Below are 24346 nucleotides of genomic sequence, written 5' to 3'. Positions count from 1 at the left end.
AAAAATCACCTTTTCACACTCACACAAAAAGCCATCTTGCTGGTCAGGACTTCCCAGACCACTCTTTGCAAAATTCCAGTCTAGCCCCTAACATTTCATATCCACCTTCCATGCTTTAGTTTTATTCTTAGTCTTTGTCATTTTCAAACATACTGTATATTTACTTACTTCTCTCGCTTACCGTCCGCTCACTAGAATGTGAATGCTGTGAGGGTAGGGCTTTCATCTGTTTTGTTGTTCACTTCTCCACTCCAGCACCTATAACATACCGGGCACATAGCAGGCACTCAATAAATATTTGATGAATGAAAACAGATTAGAAAATAGAAAGTCAAAGAAGCTAAGTGAGTTTCCCCAAAATAATATGGTGTAGCAGCATCAAAGCTAAAACCAAGACTGGTCTTCTGATCCACATGCAGTTTGGCGCCCAGTTAGGCCAGAATTGGAAAAAGTTGTAAGTAAAGTTCTGAAATAAAACTCAGCTAAATAAGGTAGTTTTGTGTAATTTGCACTTTTAAAATAATGTTTTTCGTCAGTTACTATATCATAGAGGATGAAGAGCAGTCCTTCCCTTGGACTGTCTCCAAGCAGCAGAAATAATGAGAATAAGTTACAGAACTTAAAATAAACCCAGGTGTTTCTGGGCCTCAGATTCTTAATGTCCACAATGAAGGGACCATGTCATTTCAGAGCTCTTCACAGCTCTAATCTTGAATCCATCTCGTGGATGAATGAAATGCCTGGTTTTCTTTGTAATTTGTTCAGTTCTATGCATACAAGGTATGCAGTTTGTTCTGTAGATAAACTACACATGGGTATTTCTGTAACTCTTCTTTTATCATCATTACCATCTGTTTGATTCTTTCCCCTACATTTGTGCAAAATGTAGCCGTGTCATCTCACTGTGTTATATTGCAGGATCAGCAAGCATGTCAAGGATCTCATGTGTCTTCTAATCTCGTGCAGCCTCTGCTGCAAGGAAGCTCTCACCACTGCCTCCTCAGAGTTATCCAATGGGCAAAGAAACCAGAAGACAGGACCACTTAAGGCCAGGGAACTAAATATGCAATAATGGTGTCTGGGGGTCAGGAAAGGAAGTAGTTGTACAACATGGCCTAGCACTCTGTCACTCTGAATTAAATCTGCACGTGGTAATCAAACCTAAAAGAAGTGCACCAACAAGTCAGGCCATTGGTTATCCAGCTCTGTACAAGTTTTGGCAAAGAAGGTTAAATGCAGTGTCTGGCATTGTGTCTCAGCCTGGTTCATTTCTTCGTTAAAAATTCCCTCTGTAGAGAGTAAAATACAGTTATTTTGAGGTGGTGTCCATATCCTTAAGAACAGGAGGCACCGTCCTAAGCTCCTTTACACATACTAGCTCTTAAATACACAACTTGAGTAAGGTTTGTAATTCTCATTTCTATTATATGCTGCACATGGCTTATGATAACGTGAACGTGCAGATGATGGCAAGATAGAACAAGTCTGCAAAAGTAAGAATGGCAAGTTAATTACAGAAGTTGGGATCCTGTCAGTAATTTAAACCAAAGCATTTATTTGAAAACAAAATAAAACAAAACACCAATGCCTTCAGTCACCTTCTTCTTATTCCATTCCCGATTTGCTCCAGAAGGAATTAATCTCTTTTTTTTTTAACAAAAAATAATTTTATTAATTTTTTTTGCACACAAAAACAATAAACATTTTCTAAAAATACATACAAACAAAAAGATGCGTATCAAACATATTAGGAAGGTTGCACATGGGAAGTCGGGGAATAGAAATGGGGGTGGGAATTAAAATAAATGAGAGAGGGACTTTATATGGATCAGTGATAATAACTCAATCCTCTATTTGACAAAGAAGAAGAAAAAGGAAGAGGCAGAAAAAGAAAGTGGGATAAAGGATCAGAAAGGGAGGAAAATAGAAAAAATTAGAGTATGACTCCAGGGTAGACCTGTTTTGTTGTCACTGAGTTGGTTGGTTGGTTTGTCTGTTGTATTTTTCATATGTTTCGCCATGTTGGCCAGACTGGTCTCGAACTCCCAGCCCGAAGTGATCAACCCGCCTCGGCCCCCCAGAGTGCCAGGACCACAGGCGTGAGCCACCACATCCAGCCCCCACATTGCTTCTGGCCTCCGTGGGAAATCTCTTTATTTCTCCTTACCCTTGAGCACTTTTATATATCTGCACTTGGGTTAAAGGCAGTTCTATTAATTTCTTTGTTTGGACAGAAGTTTCCTTAATTTACCATAATCATTACTGCTGTCACTATGCCAGTCCAGTATGTTTGGACTTCACAGATAAGTCTTGCAGTTTCCAAAACACCATCCCATCCTTACTGCGTTTATTCTTGAATGACTTTTCACTGGGAGATAGTATAATTATCTTTTACAACAAAACTACAAGTGGGATCCTAATAACAAGTTTACTATTTGTTAATTTGTGTCAGATATAGGCATACTGTCATATTTTCCTATAATTTTTCATATCTGGTCTTGTGAACTGTTGCTAGTATTTTTCTTCCATATGTATTTTACCTACCAACTTGATTGTAAATTGCTTAAAGATAGAAGCTGTGCTGGCTCAATGAATCACAAATAATCGGGAATTTGGTTAGACATCTCATCTGAACAATCCCTGCCCTGATACCACCCTGGGACATTCAGCCCTTGGCCACCTGCTTTGATGAGCACATTTCTATGTCTCCGGCTTAAGTACTTACGTAAGATGCTGTTGAGTACCTGACTTCGGACCTACAGAGTCTGTTTTTGTTTTGTTTTGTTTTGTTTTGTTTTGTTTTGAGACAGGGTGTCAGTCTGTCACCCAGGCTGGAGTGCAGTGGCTAGATCTCAGCTTTCTGCAGCCTCAACCTCCCAAGCTCAGGTGTTAGCCTCCTGAGTAGCTGGGACTACAGACACAAACCATCATGCCCAGCTAATTTTTGTATTTTTCATAGACACAGGATTACTCCATGTTGCCCCAGCTGCTCTCGAACTCCTGGGCTCAAGCAGTCTGCCTGCTTTGGCCTCCCAAAGTGCTGGGAATTACAGGCGTGAGCCACTACACCTAGCCCCTGGAGCCTTTATGAAACAGAAGTGAATATTAGGAGGAGCCTGGGGAAGAATTCTCTTTGATTTTAACCCTGGTGTTAACACTCCAGCGATACAACTATGGATCCTCCAGAAAGACTATGTTTTTGCTGTATCAGTGCCACCTATTAGGAATTATTCCATAAGAGAGCATGAGAAACTCCCTGGAGTTCAAAAAGTCAAAATGACATCCTTGCTAAAAAATCTCTTTATGGTTTGAGTTCCATAGTTAAACCAGGAATCTCTGGGAATTTGGTCTCCAAGCTATTCTCAGAGCATGTGTTGCATACATTCTGCAAAGCCCTTGGGGGATGGAGCAGGCCTAGTTTTTGGTTTTCAGCAGTGTTTGTTATCTTCACAGTTAAATGGAACACTGGAATGTGATATTTACTCAATTTTGCCCATTTTTCATTGAGTATTTATAATTTTTAATGTGGCAGGTCTTCTAAAAAACCAACAAAAAATCACTGATTTTGTGATTTTAGTTTCTAAAACAAATGAAAGCAAAAACCTTCTCTCCCCTGAACTCCATCCCTGGCTGTTATCCTTCACTCTCTGTTCTTTCTCTTTCCTAGGCAAGTAAGATACGACATTTATTCATCAGAGCATTTTATGGTTAATTCACTTTTCAATTTTCTAAAATACCATTTGGCTTGTTACCTACAGAGCTATAGCACCAGAATTCACTCAGTATATGTCTAAGAATGACTGCTTCCATTTTCTGAAAGAAATACAAATAGGACTAAGAGCAGTGATTTCCTTGTGTTAAAGAAAAATTATTCATGGCACTTGTTGAAGACAATAGAGAGGACTTTATTCAAGGGAGGCTATGGGAACAATACAAGGATTACGGCAGTGGAGTCTTGCAGTGTGGGAGAGAGATTGGGCTGGAGTCTGACTCTGACAAGGACAAGTAGGGATTTGTAGCCAAGGAGCAAGGTGTGGGGGTCAGTAGATGGAAAATTACTAAGTGGAAACATCAAAGGTATGGGAGATTCTTGCTAGACAGACTCAACAGAATTCTTGCTGAAGGCAGGCCAGGGTGATTAGATGTCGAGGGTAATCAGATACCAAGGGTGGAGGATTTTTGTTAAACTTTAGCCGGATTCTTGCTCAAACTGGATTCTATAAGGACAGAGAGGGAAGCCCAAGGTCAGGCCCATTTTAGCAGGGGGCTTAGGGAAATCTGATTAGAGTTAGTTTAAGGAGAGTCTCTGTCACCTACTAAAAAGAATTCGTTTTTATGGCTCAGAATAATAGTGTAATCATAGCAAGAGATGACTTGTCTATGTCCATTTTATAATAATTCAAAAATCTCGATAATTTCTAAAAAAAAAAGCATTTGTTATCAGAGTCATGAATGTTGCTATTTATATGCTTAAGTAGTAGTATATCAGAATTCACAGAACAGAACAATTATTTAATGTGCAGGATAGTATATTCCAAATTATTTCATATTATGGAAATCAAAAATGTTCCATAGTCCTTAAGCCACGTTTTTTTTTTTTTTTTTTTTTTGAGTGTCACTCTTCTTGCTGAGGTTGGAGTGCAATGGCATGATCTCAGCTCACTACAATCTCTGCCTCCCAAGTTCAAGCGATTCTCCTGTCTCAGCCTCCCGAGTAGCTGGGATTATAGGCGTGCACCACCACATCTGGCTAATTTTGTATTTTTAGTAGAGACAGGGCTTCGCCACATTGGTCAGGCTGGCCTCGAACTCCTGACCTCAAGTGATCCACCCGCCTCAGCCTCCCAAAGTACCTTAAGCCATTCCTTTTGAGACTCTGAAGAAAGGGTACGTTCCTAATGTTTTTGGTTTGGATTATCAGTTCGTGGCAGAGCAGTGCCTTAATTGTACTTGGTAGTGACCCCTACTAGCTGTTCAATCATGAATCCTCCAGTACTTTTTATCTGAATGATATGAAGATCCTTTCTTAGTACTTTGTTAGACAACTTTTCTAGATCGGTTTCCAATAGTAGCAAAAGAGAAAATCCTTTATCCCCTCTTTTCCAGAATTAATATTTGCTAATCACTTCATTTGCAAGAGTAAAGTGAATATTGAAAATGCCAAAGTGAGCTTCAGTCATTTATAAGAATTGTTTAAAGAAGGCAGTAATCAGTTACTTTTTTCATATGATTGTATTACTGAGAGTAGTATCTGCATTAGTCTCTTAAGCAAGACTTTAAAGAATCCTACTGTTGTCCCCACCTTTATTTTCAAAAGATAAAATTTACGTTTTTAAAAATTTTTAAAAAGTAAAATTTTAAATGACTCAACAGGGGATTAGATTCCATCTAAGGATGAGATTGAATTCACGATCTCAGATTCTCAACGTATATTTGGCCTTACCTATTGTTAATGGAACTTGCCTGCAAGTAGGGCTGCATGTTGCAGAACTTAAACAGAGCAATAAAACTATTTATAAATCCAGAAACCTTTATGAGGATGTTTCCTTGGTTTCACTTATGTAAGCCAACAAAATGATCAGTTGTAAGGAACTGAAGGAAGTAAACACTTGAATGTACTCAAACGTCTAGGCTTTGCTGAACATTATATGATTAAAAAGCAGCCAAGTTCAGCGTGGACTGAGAACTGCTGACAGTGGAGTACATGAGACCCAGAATGGCAAATAATGTTTCAGACATTGACTTGTAAGCCTGGTCTCCACCCTGTACTTAACACCATTCTCACCCTTTTTTGGAGGGGAAAGGAATTATCTAGTTAAAAACTGAATCTATAGGACAGCCTGTCTCTCCTGAGGCAGCTGACTTATGCTAATTCTTGCTTAGCTCGGTTTCTTGAGTTTAGCAGAGGAGATCACTGTCACCCACACCCTCTTTAAATCAGCCTCCTGTGGGGCCATTTCTACACAATCAAGGCCTTTCATTCATTCATTTATTCCAAAATATATTTATTGAGTGCCTTCTGTGTGCTAAGGACTGGGGATTCAGTGGTGAATAAACAGATAAAAACACCTGTCCATAGGGAACAGATATTCTAGTGTGATTACTGCTAGGAGTGTGTCTGAGTTGAATTGAGGCTCAGAAGTAGATGTGTCTGAGAGGCCTCAGGAGTTTGGAAATGGGGGTGTCCAACCTGTTTCTTTGTCCTCCAACAGGCTTTATTACCTGTGCAGGTATGGTAGTAAGTCTGTTTTGTGTTCCTTTAAGGAATACCTGAGGCTGGGTAATATATAAAGAAAAGAGGTTTATTTAGCTCACAGTTCTGCAGGCTGTACAAGAAGCATAGTGCCAGCATCTGCTTCTGGTGAGGGGCTCAGGCTGCCTCTACTCACAGCAGAAGGTGAAGGGTAGCCTGTGTGTGCAGAAATCACATGATGAGAGAAGCAGCAAGAGAAAGAGGGAAGATGCCAGACTCTTTAACAACCAGCTCCCATGGGAACTAATAAATCAAGAACTCGCTCACCCCTGAGGGATAACATTAATCTCTTCAGGAGAGATCTACCCCATGACCCAAATACCTCCCATTAAGCCCCACCTCCAACATTAGAGATCAGATTTCAACATGAGATTTGGAGGGGTCAAATATCCAAATCGTAGCAGGAAGAGACACTCCCTCCTATGAAAACACAAATTTGAAGAACAGTTGTCTTCAGTGTTATACAAACTGCTTTCTGACTGCATATAAGAGAATTCCGTTTATGGGGTTTTGGTCTAAAATTATAATGTCATGTCAGATCTCAATCATTTTAACTTAAGGCCGTTATTCTAGCCTTTGAATACATTTTTCCCCTGAATATTTGTGGTGTGGTGCGACAACCATCCAAAATATTTTAAGATTCCATTTTATCAGTAAAACGTACGCCAGGCTTTTTAATAGGCAGAGAGTAGTTTGGTAGTATCATTCCTCTTATGCTTTAAAGTTCCTTCATGCTCTAGAATTTAATTCAGTGATTCCTTGTAGAAGCTAGCCTGCCCAACACCATGGGCAGAGATATTGCAGAGAATGCCATTTTGATACTCTGAGAAGAACATATAATTCCCATGCCTTGATTTTAAATGCAATTAAAGAGCCATAGTTTTTCAGAAGAAAGAGTACTCTTTGGCCTAACAGTAGTAATTGCAGAGGTTTGGTCCTTAATCTGTTTTCAGGGTAGTTTTTTCATGGTTACTGGATGTTATAGGGACGTGCTTCTGAACATTGGTTTAGTTTTTATGGGTCTTGAATTTCAGATTGTGACATAAAACAGTTTTCTAGTACGTAGTGCCAGTGATTTAATCATTAGAAGCCAGAAAGTAATAAGCCATTCCTTGTGTTAGCTGACGACCCCAGGCTAAACCTCCAAGCTGTGTTTAGGACAGTGAATCAGGTTCCAGGGCTAGTTCACTCAGCCTTCAAAATGATTTTTTACCCCAACCCAGTCTTCTCATGGGCCTCTTTGTACACACACCTGAAGTTCATTTGTTTTCTGTTTTTGAGGCACTAATTGTAACTACATAATCAGATGTCAGTTTGGTAGTCTAGAAACTCAATTTGAAGAAAAAGAGTAATAATTTTGTTAGTTGTATTCTTTTTAATGGTGTTTCAGGAAGTATTTGAGATCGATGAAATGGTATTCTTTTCTATGATCTAATGAAGAAACCTCCCACAGTTGTGGGCAGCATTTTTGGAAAAGAGTAGCCAGGTCCAGTGAAAAGCAAATCTAATACCATTAGTCTTTGAACTTTAATGGAATTAGCCAGATTTCCGAAATAGTCCTAGAAGACTATCAAAAGCCCTAAGGGAGCTAAACTTGATTGAAAATATTATAGGAACTTGACCTTATATACCTTAGACCTCTGTGGCATAGGCTGCTAAATTTCCCAAGGGAGAAATGTCATCGAGTTACCTTTCAAAGAGTCATTGTTGATGGTTATGAATTCAAAAGATAAGCTTGAGGTTGAAGAGAAGTGACTTCGTGTTTTAGGGACAAGGTCTTAACAAAGTATTGTCTAAATTTGTATTTTAGGATATTAGAAATCCAGAAACCACCATTTCTGGAACTATTCTGGGATGGCACTTTCTCAAGTTAGAGCCAAGAATGGTTGAATTTTCAGAAAGCAAAGGGTTTCTTGATGACTTGACCAGCAAGCATTAGAGGACAGCCTTCTCAGTACTGAAGGTTGTGTTCTATATTTTCATCATCCACTGGGTGCCAGGCACTGTGCTAGCTTTGGGCATGTAGTGCTGAACAAAACAGATGTTCTCTCTGAATTTATGGAGTGGATAGTCTAGTGGGGGTGACACATATTATTAAATAAGCAAATAAGCCAAAGTTTAATTATACTTTGTAACAGATGCTATGAAGGAAAAGAACAGATATGATTTGGGGGTGCTACTAGAGTTTTGGTCATAGGAGAAGAGCTGAGGAAATGCATTTGTTTGATGATTTACCAGTATTTTAAATGGAATTTCTGCTTTCACAGAACTTGAGTAAGCTGCACAAGGGAAAAAAACTCATCTTCTGTAATTCCTCCCAGTTTCTTAAGCCACTCAGTAAATGTTGACTATGGTTTTGTGGATCTATTTTGTGGTGTCTGTTTTCCTTTAGGCAATCCTCCCTCTGTCTAATTTGCATACAGAATCTAAATCTTTATGAGTCTGTAACAGTATGTGGCCATTACCGGTCTGTAATCAGTGCTCATATAATTGTTGAATGAATTAGTGAAGGTTACAAATTGAGTGTGGTTTTATCAGTTAAAAGTGCTCTCTCAATTATCTGATGGAACCACAAACCTTCTCTTTTCCCATTATGCCGCTCCTTCTTAACACAGGTATTCCCAACATTCTCTCCCCAAGAGTAATACCCTATGGCCTCAGGGCTCCATCTATCTCTTTTCTACAGATAAGTACCAAACCTACAGGTTCTAGCCCTGTTTTCTCCTGCAGAGTATGAGTCCTCACCCCAATTTCTTACTGCTTGTCAGTCCTCTCCACTAAAATGCCCTCCTGGAAACTCAGACGTGTGTGCAACTCTTCTCCCTTTGCCTCCTTAAGTCTTTAGAGGTCACCTTCTCAGAGAGTCCTCCTCTGGGCCCTGCACTTAAAACTGCAAGCTACTTTCCCATCCCACCTCACCCCACACTCACTCCCTAATCAACTTCCATGCTTTTTCCCCCCATAGCACTTATTCATCATTCTCTACACCTAACTTACTTTCTTTATTTTCTGTATCCACCCTCTCACTCTCTTTTTTTATAAGAATTAAGCTCCATGAGGACAGGATTTTTTTTTTTTCTGTTTTGTTCACTACTATGTCCCCCAGTGCCTGTCATGTGGTAGGAATTCACTAAATGTTTGTTGAATTAATGAATATTTAATGTTCAGGCATTATATATATATATATAATATATCATAATGCTTCTATTGCATTAGGAGATAGTGAACAAGTCAGACGCTTGCACTGATCTGTACTGTCACTGTGAATGTAACAAATACAGACTGATCCAAGTGTTCCTGATGGTGACTCAGATATCAAGAGCGTCTTTGACCATAGATGATGTGATTTTCTGAAATGATAGACAATTCTTGATTGAATTCAGACAAAAACGATGCTCCTAGCAAAGTGGAATGGTGGTGAGAATGGATTCTGAAGCCATACTGCTTAGGTTTGAATCTCTCCTGCCATTTGCCAGCTGAGTGGCTAGTCCCATGATGTCTCCATGTTTCATTTCCTCATCTACAAAATATGAATAATAATAATTCTTCCTCGTTTAGGAGCTTGTTACAAGAATTAGATGAGCAGTGTTTAGCACACAGAAACACTAAGTGTTTCTTAAGTAAATTACTATTCAGTAGTTTCATTCCTGGAAATTTAGGGTATATTAAACTCATGTAAAAATACTTTAGATGTAAAACAGTGAGCTTCTAGACTAATTTAGTAATAATCAAGTTTCTTTTTAACCTACATGAATTATATGAGATACAAGACAGTTGTCATATGGGACTGTCCTTGTCCCATATGGCTGTCCGAACGGCCAGCAGCCCTGACCTCTGCTCACTAAATTTTAGTAATACCCTTCAATCATCATGACCACTTAGAGTGCTCTGGAAGGTTGGTGGTTTTTACATACACTGTTCTAGCGAGGCCCATACATTTGTTTTGTGACATCATTATAGATCATCTAACTAGACAAGCTCTCCTTATCTGAATCCTCATTGCCCAGTGTCCACAATACCCTTATCACAGTGAACACATTCTGCTCTGTCACAGCCGAATGTGTGCTATCTGTTTTTTTCCCTCCCTGCCTTTGGACACTTCCCATCCTAAATCTCTCCTGTCAGAGGAACTGTTTTTAATTTATTTCAGCAAAAGGAATACGTGGTGGTGGCCAGAAGCTCTTTGCCCCATGCATGTGTTCTCCCTTAAGCCTCCAGAAAGATTCTTCAGTTTGGAAGCACTTACCCCATCTGCAGTTTGACTGTTACTCACTCAGCGTTCTTCCCACTTATAACTGAGGGGCTCTAGTTTTACCACCCTCCCGACCAGCTTCAATTTCACCCTACCTCAATTTTTGCCAGGCACTTCTTAAGGGAGCCAAACCTCATTTCTGAAAGTATTTTAACATTATTCAATTAAATGGAACATTTATAAATTGGTTATAAGGGAAAAGGTCAATATTGGAGTTCCCATGGAAGGTTTATAAGAAGTGGGCCTCAAAGAATTAATAGAATTGGACTAAGTAGAAAATTAGACTGGGCAGAAAAGAACAGGAAAGGAGGGGGTTTGTTTGTTTGCCAAGCAGAGGGAAAAAATACTAACAGAAATGCAGTGCATGGTGTGTAGGGATGGTCAAAACCAGGACTCAGATTGAAAATTAGAAGTAAGAATGGCATAGTAGAGTTAACTTAGGGAAGTTATTGGAAACCACAGTAAAAACACGACATTCTACCACTTCCTTGTTCATTGTATTCCCACCTCCCTTGTTTTTCTGTTTGTTTTGGTTGAAGGTGTCTCTCGTGGTCCATGAGTGAGTGGATATTTATTTACCTTCCATGCCCCCACACATGTGTACCCCACACCCCAGGGTATTCAGGCACATATACAGCAGCACTACCTGTCACAGAGAAAGCTACCTCTTTTTAGGATTAGTGTTTGATTCTGAATAGAAATCTCATTATTTATGCTTCTTTGTAAAGTACTGGTGAAGTCTTATCACTTTTTAATATTAAACTTCATGTAAATTTTTTGGATATTTAATTGTTTATGATCAAGGTTCTGGCTTGTGTGTTAGTCATCTTCCAGGTAACAGTCTCTTGGCAGGCCATGCTTAATTCAGTTATTGCGCGTTAACAGGCTGTTTGAAATTCCACATTGCCTAGAGTTTTTCCACCTTCAATGTCCAGACACTTTTTCTGGCTTCTCCAACCCTCTGGGCATTCAGAATCATAGTTTAGTGCTCATATTTGAAGCCATTTAGCTCTTTCCTTTTTATTTGCCTGATTAATTTTGAATTTGAATTAATCATATTTTACGTCCTTTTCCTGACTCAGTTCAGTGTTCATCTCATTCTGTTTACTCAGAAAGCCTAGAACATAAGATTTGAACCATTTGTGTAGTGCCCAAATGTGTGCTGATGGAAGAGTGAACCTTTAACGTTTTGACTCCCGTACTATTCCATTTGGTTCTATTTTTCCTAAATAAGTCATTGTCTTTTTTCATTAAGTATACATTTACAAAAATGGTTCATCAGTCTTTGCACATAACTCAGCTCTCACAATTCCCTAATCTAATGTTGACCATGTTCTATTTTGTCGTAAAACACATGATTTTACTGCTTTCTCTTTACTAGAGCCCTGCATATTAGCAGTGAAGACCTGGTCCTTAATGAAAGTGTGTGGCCCGTCCTCAGTGTCTCACATCCCTGCCTGTGTTTTCTTTCAGGAGACCTTCCTTTGCTTCCTATCTAAGCCAGAGTCTTCTCTGTTTCCCCGGTTAAAACTTGATCTTATAGTTTTTATTCACACTGACAGGCAAGTTGTAGGCAACAATCGAAGGTGCTTTTCTTCCCAGGGATGGCCAGAACTCAAAGTCTTAAAGTAAAGGGTAGCAGCAGCTTCATCTGCTACGATTAAGAGGAGTTCTGGGGACTTTCTGCTGCTCCTGGGTGCGTACTATATAAACAGATGCCCAGCCACCCAGGGGAGGGACCTACAAAGATCATGAGTTACCACGAGCTGTTTCCAGTTTGTCCTCCATTAATTAAAATAATTAGAGCCTCATCAGTAATGATGAGATTGCCTCACTAACTGTCCAAGGGTGTTAGTACTAAGCCACCCAAAGAACCTTTTTATAATGTCTCGTAGAGTAGACCAGAGAATGTTGCTGTGACTCCTTTATCCTTTATAGAGATGTGGCTATGTTGGGACTCCTAATGGCATGTTACTCCAAATGGTGAACTATCCAGCTTGTCACTCAGAAGGAGCTTCCCAACTTCAGCTTCAGGCATTCACATGCTATCTGGTAGAGTCGTCTTCTAGCAATGCTGATAGTTTCCTTGGTCCAGAATTTGTTACCTTCAGAAGAAGAGTGTGAGGAAGAGATCCCATTCTAAAGCCACCTAGACCAAACCTAGCCTGAGTCTCCTTCTGGTTGGGCTTAAGATGACAATGACATTCCAACCATGGCTAGGAACTCCTGAGTCTTGGAATCAGATCACAGCTTTATATTTCCCTCAAAGCATCTGAGCTTATATTCCCAGGTTTTCCATCTCTTCTTGATATTTAAAGCTTTAAAAAACCGCAGTTATCAGTTTAAACCATTACAGGCACATGGGCTCTAATGACTTCTGCAGGTGGTTTGGGCTGTATTAGAGAACCTAGTCTTGATCTTAAACTGTCATCTGGATTCTGAGTTAATCCAGGAAACCAGTAAAAATTAGTAATGTGTATTGCATGTCTCTGATACATGTGTTTTCCATTATTTGGTCTTCCACAGTGCATGCGCATACACACACATACACACACACACACACACACACACACACACACACACACACAGCCCTTCAGTTTTTCTAAAATGGGGAGAGAGGGACTATGGTTCCAAAAGGAAATGACTGGTGTGGCGCCTTGAAATCTGAACTTAGTCACGTGTTCTAAATGAAATGACTCCAGGCACATTAACAAGATTTCCAAGATTTCTTTCTTTCATCTCCTACTTTTTGGAAAACACTTTGATGAGAAACATTGGCTAACTTATAGACTTTCAAATTTATTTCTGTAAAGATAAGTAATAGCCATTGCAAAGCAGCCCTACTTGTGAAATTGGAGTTAAGCTTCCATAACAGCGGTCTTAAAGAATAGGTAGGGTTAGTTAATACACAGCAGCAACCAGCTGTTCTTCATCCCTGCTGAGGCTGGGAAAGAAGGAAATTAGCTTCAACTATAATGGAAGAGATTTTCAAGACTGGTAATGGGAAATTTATCATCAATGAAGACTATTTTAAACATTGGAACAAATGAGTGACCAACAGAAGTGGAGGAATTATGTATTCTATTGGATTTAAAATAGAATATATCATCTGCTCAAGACACTTAGAATTGGTAGATTAGATCTGTCTAGTAATTTTTAACTTTTGGGGGTCGCAGACCCCATTCAGAATCTGATGGCCCCTCTCTCCAGAAACATGCACACACAAAACTTTGTGTATGATTTCAGGGAACTTACAGACTCCCTGAAGTCTATAAATTAGACCCGAATTTAGGACACCCTGGACTAGATGATCTCCAAAAGCCTGTTTTAGCTCCCTAAGTGACAAGCTCCACAGCATAGTTGTCCCATACATATCAATGGAATCTGAAGATCAAATGTCAGACTTTGGATTTTCTTCCTCCAGATTTGTAATGCTTGGCATGCTCAATGTCAAAGTTTAAAAAAAAAAAAAAGTAGAATAGAAAGAATTCTACATTTAAATTCAATTCTTTGTCTTGGAAAAGCCAAACATTTAATTTTAAAAATGATTGGTTGGCTCTGTGTCATCTTTGTAGAAAGGCAGTACAGAACTGGGCTGTCACCAGCAGTTTTTCCTCAGCCCCATACCCCGCTCTGGATTCACGGTTGAAAATGCAAACTCAGATGCCATATTAACTACTCAGAATTCTTCCATGTTCACACATCTTTTTACTGTATTGCTGTGATTGTTCAGCTGGGCTTGAAAAATATTATCTAATTTTCTCATCAGTTTTATATCTAAGTTTCATTGACTACGAGTTGGAAAATGACCACCCAGAATTACAAATCAGGGAGTAATTTGGTCCTCTCCCTAAAATAAAGAGCTTTTGTCCTCTTAGGAAGTAGGAATGGAGTATAGTCTGTGTCTGTGTATTTTAAACTCATGATAATGAGTTGCTCCATATGTAGAAAGCATGTTGACTCTATATGGTTTTCCCATTCCCTTCTGCAAATATTCTCTAGCTTACCTGCAAGTTCTGTAGACTCCCTTTAATTCCATGTTGGAGTTGTACTTGACACTTTGTGCCTGGAATCAAGAACTCTGGAAATAAAGATCGCCTCAATATGGAAGGGAAGTGATCTCTGGAAAAGAGCATAATTGTTAGATGTCTATAACTTGTCAGTTTTCACTGTACCTCACGCTCCTAATGGCAAACCTTTAAGTTCGTAGTTGGAAGTGTCTTGATGAAGTCAGAAATATTACTGATGAATAGGAGCTAAGCACACTTGGCCAGGGTCTCCTTACCATTCACATGGAATGCTGGTCCTTTTGACAGTTGTTTCTTCCCATTGTTGAAGGCAGGGAGGAGGACTTAGGGATTCTTCTCTGTATTCCCCACTAAAAACCCCTTCTGTTCCAGTTACTCCGATCAGAGTAATACACTGCACAGAAAGCATACAGGATATACGATGTCTGCGGACAGATGCTCTGTGGCATTATTAACCCTGGCAGTTGCTTTAGCCCTTGTTTAGTCAATGCAGGTTGTTTGGGAGCTAGAATTGGGAGAGAACAGGCGATCCTGACACCCAGCCCACTTGTAGCTCTGCTTACTAAGAGTCCCTCTGCACCCCTTGAAAGTTTACTGACAGTTCACACCCTTAAAGCACATTTCTGTCTTTCTGGGGCTGAAGCTTATGGCAGAGATGCACATTCTGTTGAATATTTATTCTTTGTGTATATTCCTGTCTGTAGAGAATGTGATCAATGGGCAGGACTACGAAGTGATGATGCAGATTGACTGTCAGGTGATGGACACCAGGATCCTCCACATCAAAAGCTCATCAGTTCCTCCTTACCTCCGAGATCAGCAGAGGAATCAAACCAGAACCTTCTTTGGCTCCCCTCCCGCAGCCACAGAGGCAGCCCACGTTGTCAGCACCATCCCCGAGTCATTACAATAGCACCCTGCAGCTATGCTGGAAAACTGAGTGTGGGACCCTGCCAGACTGAAGAGCAGGCGAGCAAAATGCTGCTTTCTGCCTTGGTGGCAGGCAGAGAACTGTCTCGTACTAGAATTCAAGGAGGAAAGAAGAAGAAATAAAAGAAGCTGCTCCATTTTTCATCATCTACCCATCTATTTGGAAAGCACTGGAATTCAGACGCAAGAGAACAATGTTTCTTCAGTGGCAAATGTAGCCCTGCATCCTCCAATGTTACCTGGTGTAGGGTTTTTTTTTTCTGTACCTTTCTAAACCTCTCTTCCCTCTGTGATGGTTTTGTGTTTAAACAGTCATCTTCTTTTAAATAATATCCACCTCTCCTTTTTGCCATTTCACTTATTGATTCATAAAGTGAATTTTATTTAAAGCTATGCCACACATGCATGTTCAAATGGTTTCCACTGATTCAATTTTTCATTCATTTAATGCAAACCCATTCTGGATATTGTGCTTATTTGAGAAAACACATTTCAAAGCCAGAAAAGCCAAAAACACTCCCAAAACAATCAAAACAATTTGGAGCTTTAGATAAAAGGAAAAACTCCCAGTTGGTAAAGTTTATCTTTACTTAAGACTTGTGGCTCACACCTAAACAAAGGGGGTCAGGGAGTGGGTACAAATTTGAGAAAATAGAAAGGGAAGGGAAGGGCCAGTGGTGGGGTTTGGAGAGAGGAGATAGCTGCATTAATACACATGTTTAAAAGATGGAAAGTTCGATGTGATTGCAGTATGAGATTAAAGCCACAGCTATTGTTTGTTTTGAGGACTCTAGGCCACCAAGTATTAGCACACATACTTATGTTTTCTCTTTACTAATGTGGTCCAGGTCCTCATGGACCACAGGACAAAGCTTTCATTTTCATTCATTCTTCTATTGAAATTATACCAAATTCAGCTGAGGAACATGGAAGTAACTTTAGACTTAAACAAGACAGAAGTTTTTTCACTGGAGAATTGAGAAGTATTTGCTCCTTAAAACAATGCAGATTAGTGAACGTGGATTCCTGCTGAGGGAGTGCATCCCATAATATGGCAATAATTTTCAGTTTCTCCAACGAAAAGACAGTGAAGGAATTAAATCTTTTGTCCTCCCATGGTTAAAAAAAAAAAAAAACTGTGTTCATTTTTACTGTACTATGCCTCTTTTTTCACCATAGTAGACAATTATGTTTCATTTGATGAATTCATAGAAATGGATCTCAGACAGCGATGTCCTCTCTAATGTTCTCCCTTCAGTTTCTAAAGTGAGTCTTCCTCCCTCTCCTACAAAACTTTTCAATTTTTGGATGTAACTCATCTACAAACACTGTTGCTTACCCCAGTTGACTTGCCTTTGTCAGATTTCTTCTTGTTCCACACTATAGCAATCAGTTTCTCTTTTTCCTTGCAAGAAAGGGAAAGAGAAATTATAGCAACCTTTCAAGGATTATATGCAGCTAGTTAGTTTTCTGCCTGTGAAATTAGGCCTGGCTCCTAAATAATTTTAAAGAACCATCAGCACTTCTAACTCTCTGGACAGGTGCCTCTTTGTCCAAGCTAGTTAAATGCTTTCCAAGGAAATCAGTTCAACTTTTGTGAGCGGGGAAAAGCAGGGCTTTATTGTTGTATTACCTGGGAGTCTGGAGTTTGAAAAGTGCTAATTAACCTTCCTCTTTTTCCACATTACAAACCTTTTCAAGTCAGCACAGTACTCCCCTTAGATTTGGCTATCCTGGGTGATTTTCAGACAAGAACCATTTTTTCTGGGGACCATTCTTCTACTGGGTGCCAAGGAATATAAGGCAAATGCCCAGAAGACCTTCAGGTAACTGGGCAGTCTTATCGTGGGATATTTCTTCTGGCCCTGCCCCTTCCCATTCTGTAATGTGAATTAGCCACACCAGAGGCTGTGACCATGGCTAGTAGACAGTGGCAACGTAGTCATCCCCAAGATGCTAATCTTCTGCTGGAACTGTCATACGTTATCATGGCCAGTGTAAACCTGGTTTGTGTGGGGTGATTATAAATAGAGTTTCCCTCCTCTCCATGACAGAATCACAGGAGAAGGACCCATCTCGTGGCCTTCTTGTTCTTAGCGCTTCACTTTTACTTCATCCCTCGATTCCCAGCTTTTTCTATGATCATTTTACCAACTCCTCAGATGCAAGACTTTGGTTATGTCATACTCACCAACATTAGTCCCTGTCTTCCAGGTGAAAAGGTGGGTAGCGGTTGGGAGGGAGTCTCCACTGAAGAGCAGAAAGGTGGTAGCAGGGCCGGCAGCTCCGCCACAGAGCTAGGGGTGCCTGTGAGGTGCCGCCCAGAGCAGCCTGGGAGCTTTACCATCTTTTGTCTCTCACTAGCCCTTCTACTCTTTGTCCTTGCCTGTTCTTGAATGGATCTTTGAGATGAGGGGACAGGATTCTCCTAAGGGTAGAGTTTCAGGAAATGAGTGAAAGGCAATTGACAAATGCAAAGAAGTAGTCTACTTTTTAAATTGCTGGCAAAGCTATAATTAATCCCTAGGCACAATTGTAGTTTTTATTTTAATGTTTATATGCACAAGGCCCTTTAGGAAATGAGAAGTTGTCATGCCAGATTAATTTTTTTTTTTTTTTAGTGGGATTGCCTTTTGGGGGTTGCAGCCAGAAATTGTGGGTAATATGTGTATTTTTTTATTTATTAAATTTTAAATGGGATTTTGCAAGCTTATGAGACAATTAGATAAACTCATGGAGGAGGCAGGTCCTCCTGTTATTAGATGATTTTGTGCTCTTTGGGCTGACAATAATACATACAGTCTTGGGAAGTGATGGTGGAGACTGATGGGAATAGTCTTTCTGCCTGGTCGCAAGTCCCAAATTTTTAAGGCTTAATGGAAGTAAGTGGATGTTTCCTCATGTTAACTACTGAATCAGATGTTAGGAGCCTGTCCCTTTGGGGTTGACTTATGCCCAGCAGTACAGGGACACAGCTTCGTTACAGTGTTAGTGTAAACTAACTCCAAAGTTAGGAGTTAATGTGAAAGGATCAACCTTGAAACAAATCTGCTGTTTGCTATGCTTGTAGTACAGAAACTTCACATTGAGTTTTGGGTGGGATTTGTGTTTTCGCAAATAAAAAATCCCCCATAATTATAAAACTCAGAGCATCATCTAATTTTTTTTTAAATGACTACAAGTTCCAGCACAAAACTGGCATTTCTTTGCCATTTCTTGCCAGTAAGAAGTTGACATGGAGGTATTTGAAAGCAATGTTATGTGAGTCATTCTTAAGTGTTCCAAGTAAATTTAGAAACAGACAAGGAACTTGGGATTCAAATTGATTTTTCAAATCATTTTTAAAGAGACATCATCCTGATTAAATCTTCTTAGCCTGAACCTTCCTCCCCAGTGTGTATTCCCTGGTAGTCACTGCAGCGAGATGCTGGTGAGACTGCCATGGCAGCATTTAGCATCGTTAAAACTGGAAAACTTTCAAGCTCTTTGCCACTTTCTTACTATTTTTTGATTCTTGCCATTTTACCAAGCTTAGGTTGTGAAACTTGACAGAAATGTATTACAGGAAAAACTTGTAATTGTATTTGACTTTCTAACACATTGCAAAGTTTCAAAGTGACTTTCACTTTCAACAGCATATTAGAAGTAACCACTTTTGCTTTCACAGCCTAAAGAGTTAGAGCCTGATCTGATGCCCCCTTTCACTCTAAAGTCATGGGAAATTTTCCAGCCATGAAAGCCCTCTTTCCACTGCATACTGATGGGCTGACTCAGCTTCCTTCAGCCGACTGAGATCTTTTCATACTATTGGCTATTTCATACCAATTAACCTCTTAAATAAGATTGTGAATTGCCAAAATTGATAGACACGTATTACCACCTGTGGACTCTATATTCCTTACCAAAAATGTTATTTTCATCAGTCCTGAGTCATTTTAACTTACAGAAATTAGGATTGTTGCTGCTAATATGAATACCAATTATAACTTTTAAAAACAAGAATAAAGCCTAAAAGAGAATGAAATATAAGAAATGTTTGTTCCCACCCCTAATAACATTTGAAGTGAATATTCCCATTTCCTTCCACCCACAGGGATTGGGATTGATTTTTAATTTCCTAGGAAACAATACTAGACTACCCAAAAAGATGTTGCCAGAATCCAAAAGGAACTATGCTCATAAAAGAAATGCAGTTTTCTCCTACCTAAAAAAAAAGAAGTAAAGTGTGTTCTGTTCTTATCTTTTTAATGACTAAGCTTTAAACAGTTTATTTTGGGTAAGACTAGAACTTTCGGCGTTTGTTCTAATATCTGTTATTGGATGCAATAGAATTTATGAAAGAAGAATGACAAAGGTATCTGATTAGGAAATTTGATCTTACATATGAATCCATGTCATGGCCAGCCACTGTCACATAGTGGGTGCCATTCTCAACATATTGGTTTGCTAACTTTAAGCATTAGGGATTTAGCACATGAAAATACTTTTAATTATATTAGGCTTGGTAACTAAGGAGTAAATAAATCATAGTTTATCATTTGCCAAGGCCAGCAAACAACACTATTGTGCTGTTTGCTCTCAACGAAGTTGAATAAACCAGGAGGCTTGGCATATCCCCTTTATGTTAATCCCAGCTAGAGATTAGCAGATTGACTTTCACAGCAATTGTATATTGATCCATTTTAACTCATACGTGCCATAATTTCCAGGCCAGTCACCAGGACAGAGGAGATGATGGGGAAACAAGCTTTAGATAAAAACTGCTATGCACTACTAGCCTTAGAGGCACTGGTTTCCTGTTACCACTTTGGCAAGTATGGCTGGTCTAAGTCCAGTAGGGCTTCATCCATGGAGCCATTAGAACTGAGGGGGGAGTGTTAGAGATACCATTTCACCAGGATCTTTTTGCTCAGGTTGTACCCATGCCAATTGAAGAACGTGTTAAAGATGAGGAGGAGAGATGTACCAGTCTCTCCCTTAATAATGATGTTGGTTTGCAAAACCTAAAGAAATAATAACAACAGACTATTTCATACTTTCAAGCAAGTCTTTATAATACCTGTTATTTCTCTAAAATTCAAATAAAGAATTTTTAAACTTACCTTGTTTTATTCTGTATGTAGAAAGAGAGAAAAAAGCCCCCAAATGAATCTTCAGTGTTGGGGGGTTAGTAATGGGAAAGGAACCCTGAAAAGGCTTTGTGGCTTGTGTTACTGCTAAGATGAAACTGTTGAACTATTTTCCACTCTTCTCCCAAGCCTAATTAAGTAAAAATTTCCTTTATTTAAGTGTCCAGATATTTAAAGTACAATCTTATCAAGGAAAAAAAATCTAAAAACACGTATTTTATCATATTTTATCTATGTCTTCAGGAAAATGGGTTACTCGGTCACGCATCTTGTCCTCACCAAAGGCCTCTTCCCAGCTTGCAATGGCAAATGCCACCACACCTGAAGCTAGTCACTGCAGACTGACAGCAAGGGATCCATCAAGGAGTAATTAATGCAGGCATTTACTGAGCACCCAATGAATACCTGCGACACTGGTTTATTAACTATATTATCTTATTTCAATCTTCTCTACATCCTATTTTGTAAGATGGTTATTAATAAGTAGTGGAGCTGGCCGGGTGCAGTGGCTCACGCCTCTAATCCTATCGCTCTGGGAGGCCAAGACAGGTGGATCACCTGAGCTCAGGAGTTCGAGACCAGCCTAAGCAAAATGGTGAAACCCTGTCTCTACAAAAAATACAAAAATTAGCCAGGCATGGTGGCAGGTGCCTGTAATCCCAGCTACAAGCTACATGGGGAGCTGAAGTGGGAGGATCACTTGAACCCAGGAGGCGGAGGTTGCAATGAGCCAAGATCACATCACTGCACTCCTGCCTGGGTGACAGAGTGAGACCCTGTCTCAAAAATAAAAATTAAAAAATAGTGGACCCAATATTTGGACCCAGGCAATTACGTGAATTATTCACCACTGTATTGTTCCACCTGCTAATGCGTAGATCTGGCATAAGCTCATGCCCTAAAAGAGCTCACAGTCAGCCCATGGAGCCATATACATAAATTACAAAATTACAATAACATCAGCATTCTCTGAGAGGCAAAACTACATTTGTTTCAGACATACTTTAATGGACTTATTTAGAAAATGAGACCCCCCCGCCCCCTCATCTAGGAGACCAACCTCAAATCACCTCTTCTGCAGACAAAGTTAGCAGAGATTGGAGGGTAGAGGGTTGAACAGCAGAAAAGAGAAATGGGACCAAGGAATAGGGCTGGAGACTAAAGCCCCCGAGGGGAGTGTCATGAAAAGACCCCCTGGTGGCAGGAGGGCAGAGGACTTTTACAAACTGTAATGCTGAAATGCAAATCCTCTTCATTGCCCCAACTCTTCATTAAAAGCAAATACACAGTTTTGTATCAACGTTGCCTTGGGAGTGACAGACTGAGGGTAAGACTCAATGTGATATTACTAGTGAAGAAGAAGACAGCACAGCAAGATAATTCATACACTGAAATGTCAGTGGATGTCACGTGAAACGGAAATAAAAACTTCCTCCAACCCCCCACCCCTGGGACATCTCACTCTATGTGGGGTATGGTTCTTTATGGCATTGTCCCCTGGGACTTCTCACTCTATGTGGGATATGGTTCAAGCCAATTTTTGAATCTCAAAGGGTAACCACAAATGACATTTGGGTTATATAATACATGGTATCATAAATAGAGGGCCTCTTTAGCATTTACCCTGTAATTTACCTAACTGGTCCAATTTTGGTAGAGATTTAAATCACTTCCAATGTTTTGCTCACCATAGGAAACGTATCGCATATTTCACTCCATCATATTCATTCGGCATGATCTGTACAAATGCCTGAAGAGAATCCTTCTCTTAGTTCAGTTCAGAGTAGGAGCTGATGGTTATTGAGGACTTAACTTTCCAGACATCATGCTAAGCCTTTACAAGCATTAGCTCATTTGAACTTTGCAGCAAGCCTTCATCATTGACATAATAATACCTATGTCTGTGAATTACAGATGAAGAAATAGTCACAAGAGATTAAGTAACTTGCCCAGGATCTCACAACTAGTACATAGCAGAGTTGAGATTTGAAATTAAGTCTGTCATGATTTTAAAGCCACATTCCTTCTACTATGCTACATTGTCGTTCATCCTTTGAAGTCATAAAGAGACAAATGAGTGAGGAAGAAACCAAGCCACACAACACAGGCAACCAGGGTATTGAGGCATGTTCAGGAAAAAGGGAGAGTCGCTTAAGAGGCAAGGTCCAGCAGTACTCGAGGGTTTTCTGTGAGTAACTCAGAAGGCATACGCTCAATGCTGGCTGCATGCAGAGCCCATGCTGGGCTGCTGCACCAATTCTTCTAGACCTCAGTCCTTGTAGTCCCCATCTTGGATGAGTTACCCAGTGGGGTGGATACAAGCTGGCTCCTCCATAATTGAAGATCCTAGGCTCTCCCAACTCTCCTACTCTACTCATATCCAAGAGCCCACCCAAATGTGACATCCAGCTCCATCCCAGGATGTATCGACTGTTTGCCCTGTGATCACAAGTTCTATAGAAAGTTTTCACTGCAGCATTAACTGCTGATGTGGATGCTGGACTATAAAATAGAGATGCTTATGTAAGTGATCACTAATCTGCAGACCCAAAATTGAAATGATTTGTTTCAGAAGTGAAGGATATATCTTTAAAATAAATACAACACACCATATTAGTAAATGGATCATCTTGTAAGATTGAGTGCAGCAGTGTCAGTCCTAAAAGCTGTATCCATTTAGAAGGGGGACCTTGCCAGGCTAACAGAAAATACTGTTGCCAATTGTTTACAGTACAGCCCATATTTCTGCAAACATCAACTGGGTACAAAGGAAGAACTGAGAACCTCAAAAGCCATCTCAGATGCTCCTTCCCTAGGTGTCCTGCTTGACTTCTGAAGCCTCCGAGGTTATCTCCATTTCCTGAGCACCCGATGGAGCTTCGATTCTTGGGCCGCATTTCTTCATAGTGGGCTAGAGGCAATGGCCCTGGAATTTAAACATTTGCCACTAGTTCTAAGTGTTGTGTGAAGCTCCGACATCTACCATGGAGCTGTAGGAAACCATACAGATGAACTAGACAACATCCTTGACATATCCTTCACATGTCTAGAGACATGAGTTTTGTCTCTTCCATGGGACTATGTGGTCACCCTTCTGTCCCCACAGAAGAGTAAAGATCATTTCCGGGCGAGCGTAAGATTTCTGGTCAGCCTGAAAAAGAAAGTTCAGTTGGACACAAGCTACTCTCAGGAGAGTTTGGGGGTGGGAGGTTCATGGCCAGCCTCTTTGCCATGGGCACAGATCTCACCCACTCACTTGGCTGCTGGCCCCAGGACATCAAATGATCCATTTTGCCATATTGCCTCTGGTTTCCTGGAGTTGCTGGAATTCTCCTCTGCTAAGCCACTCGTTCACATGAGATCGACACGTTGTCCCCTTCCGCCTGGCAGCCTTTAGGAAGACAGAATTACAGCAACCCCCACACATCCAACTAGGCTATCTCCATCAAATCGCCAGCTAGGGGGAATGGGAAATTCGTCTTAATTTAGACAATAGGAGCAGGAAAGATGCTGAAACACTTAATCTCTTGTTTTAAATGACTCTATAGGTCACCACCCAGGGGAGCACAACTAGAAGCACATTGCAAGTAGCAGCACGGTTGGGGCTGATTCCGTCTTCCCAGGATTTATCATCTGGTACAAGTCAGCAGGGTTCAAACAGTCCAAGGAAAGAAAAGGCCACTCATAGAAAGATTGTTTTTGTTGCCATAGCAGCATCTTGTACTTATCCCTTCCTAATTCCCATCGCCTTTGC

The 24346-nt window shown here is 40.1% G+C and overlaps 1 protein-coding gene across 2 annotated transcripts in view; it reads left to right on the top strand.

Annotated features, from left to right (window-relative positions):
- Nucleotides 1–20516, top strand: part of ATF6 (activating transcription factor 6) — a 226788-nt gene extending 206272 nt beyond the window's left edge. Inside the window, exon 16 of one of the 2 annotated variants that reach the window (XM_032161151.2) lies at nt 15238–20516. In XM_032161151.2, coding sequence (XP_032017042.1) covers nt 15238–15446 — 209 coding nt within the window. In that variant the 3' untranslated portion in view covers nt 15447–20516. Of the gene's footprint in view, nt 1–918; nt 1078–15237 lie in introns of those variants that run through there. The other variant, XM_032161153.2, reaches the window with a different exon arrangement.
- The last annotated feature ends 3830 nt before the right edge of the window (nt 20517–24346 follow it).

This window comes from Hylobates moloch, unplaced genomic scaffold (assembly GCF_009828535.3).
Source record: "Hylobates moloch isolate HMO894 unplaced genomic scaffold, HMol_V3 SCAFFOLD_8, whole genome shotgun sequence".
Classification (NCBI taxonomy): Eukaryota; Metazoa; Chordata; class Mammalia; order Primates; family Hylobatidae; genus Hylobates; species Hylobates moloch.
The sequence above is the reverse complement of the archived record's forward strand: the minus strand, read 5'-3'. Positions and strand labels throughout refer to the sequence as shown.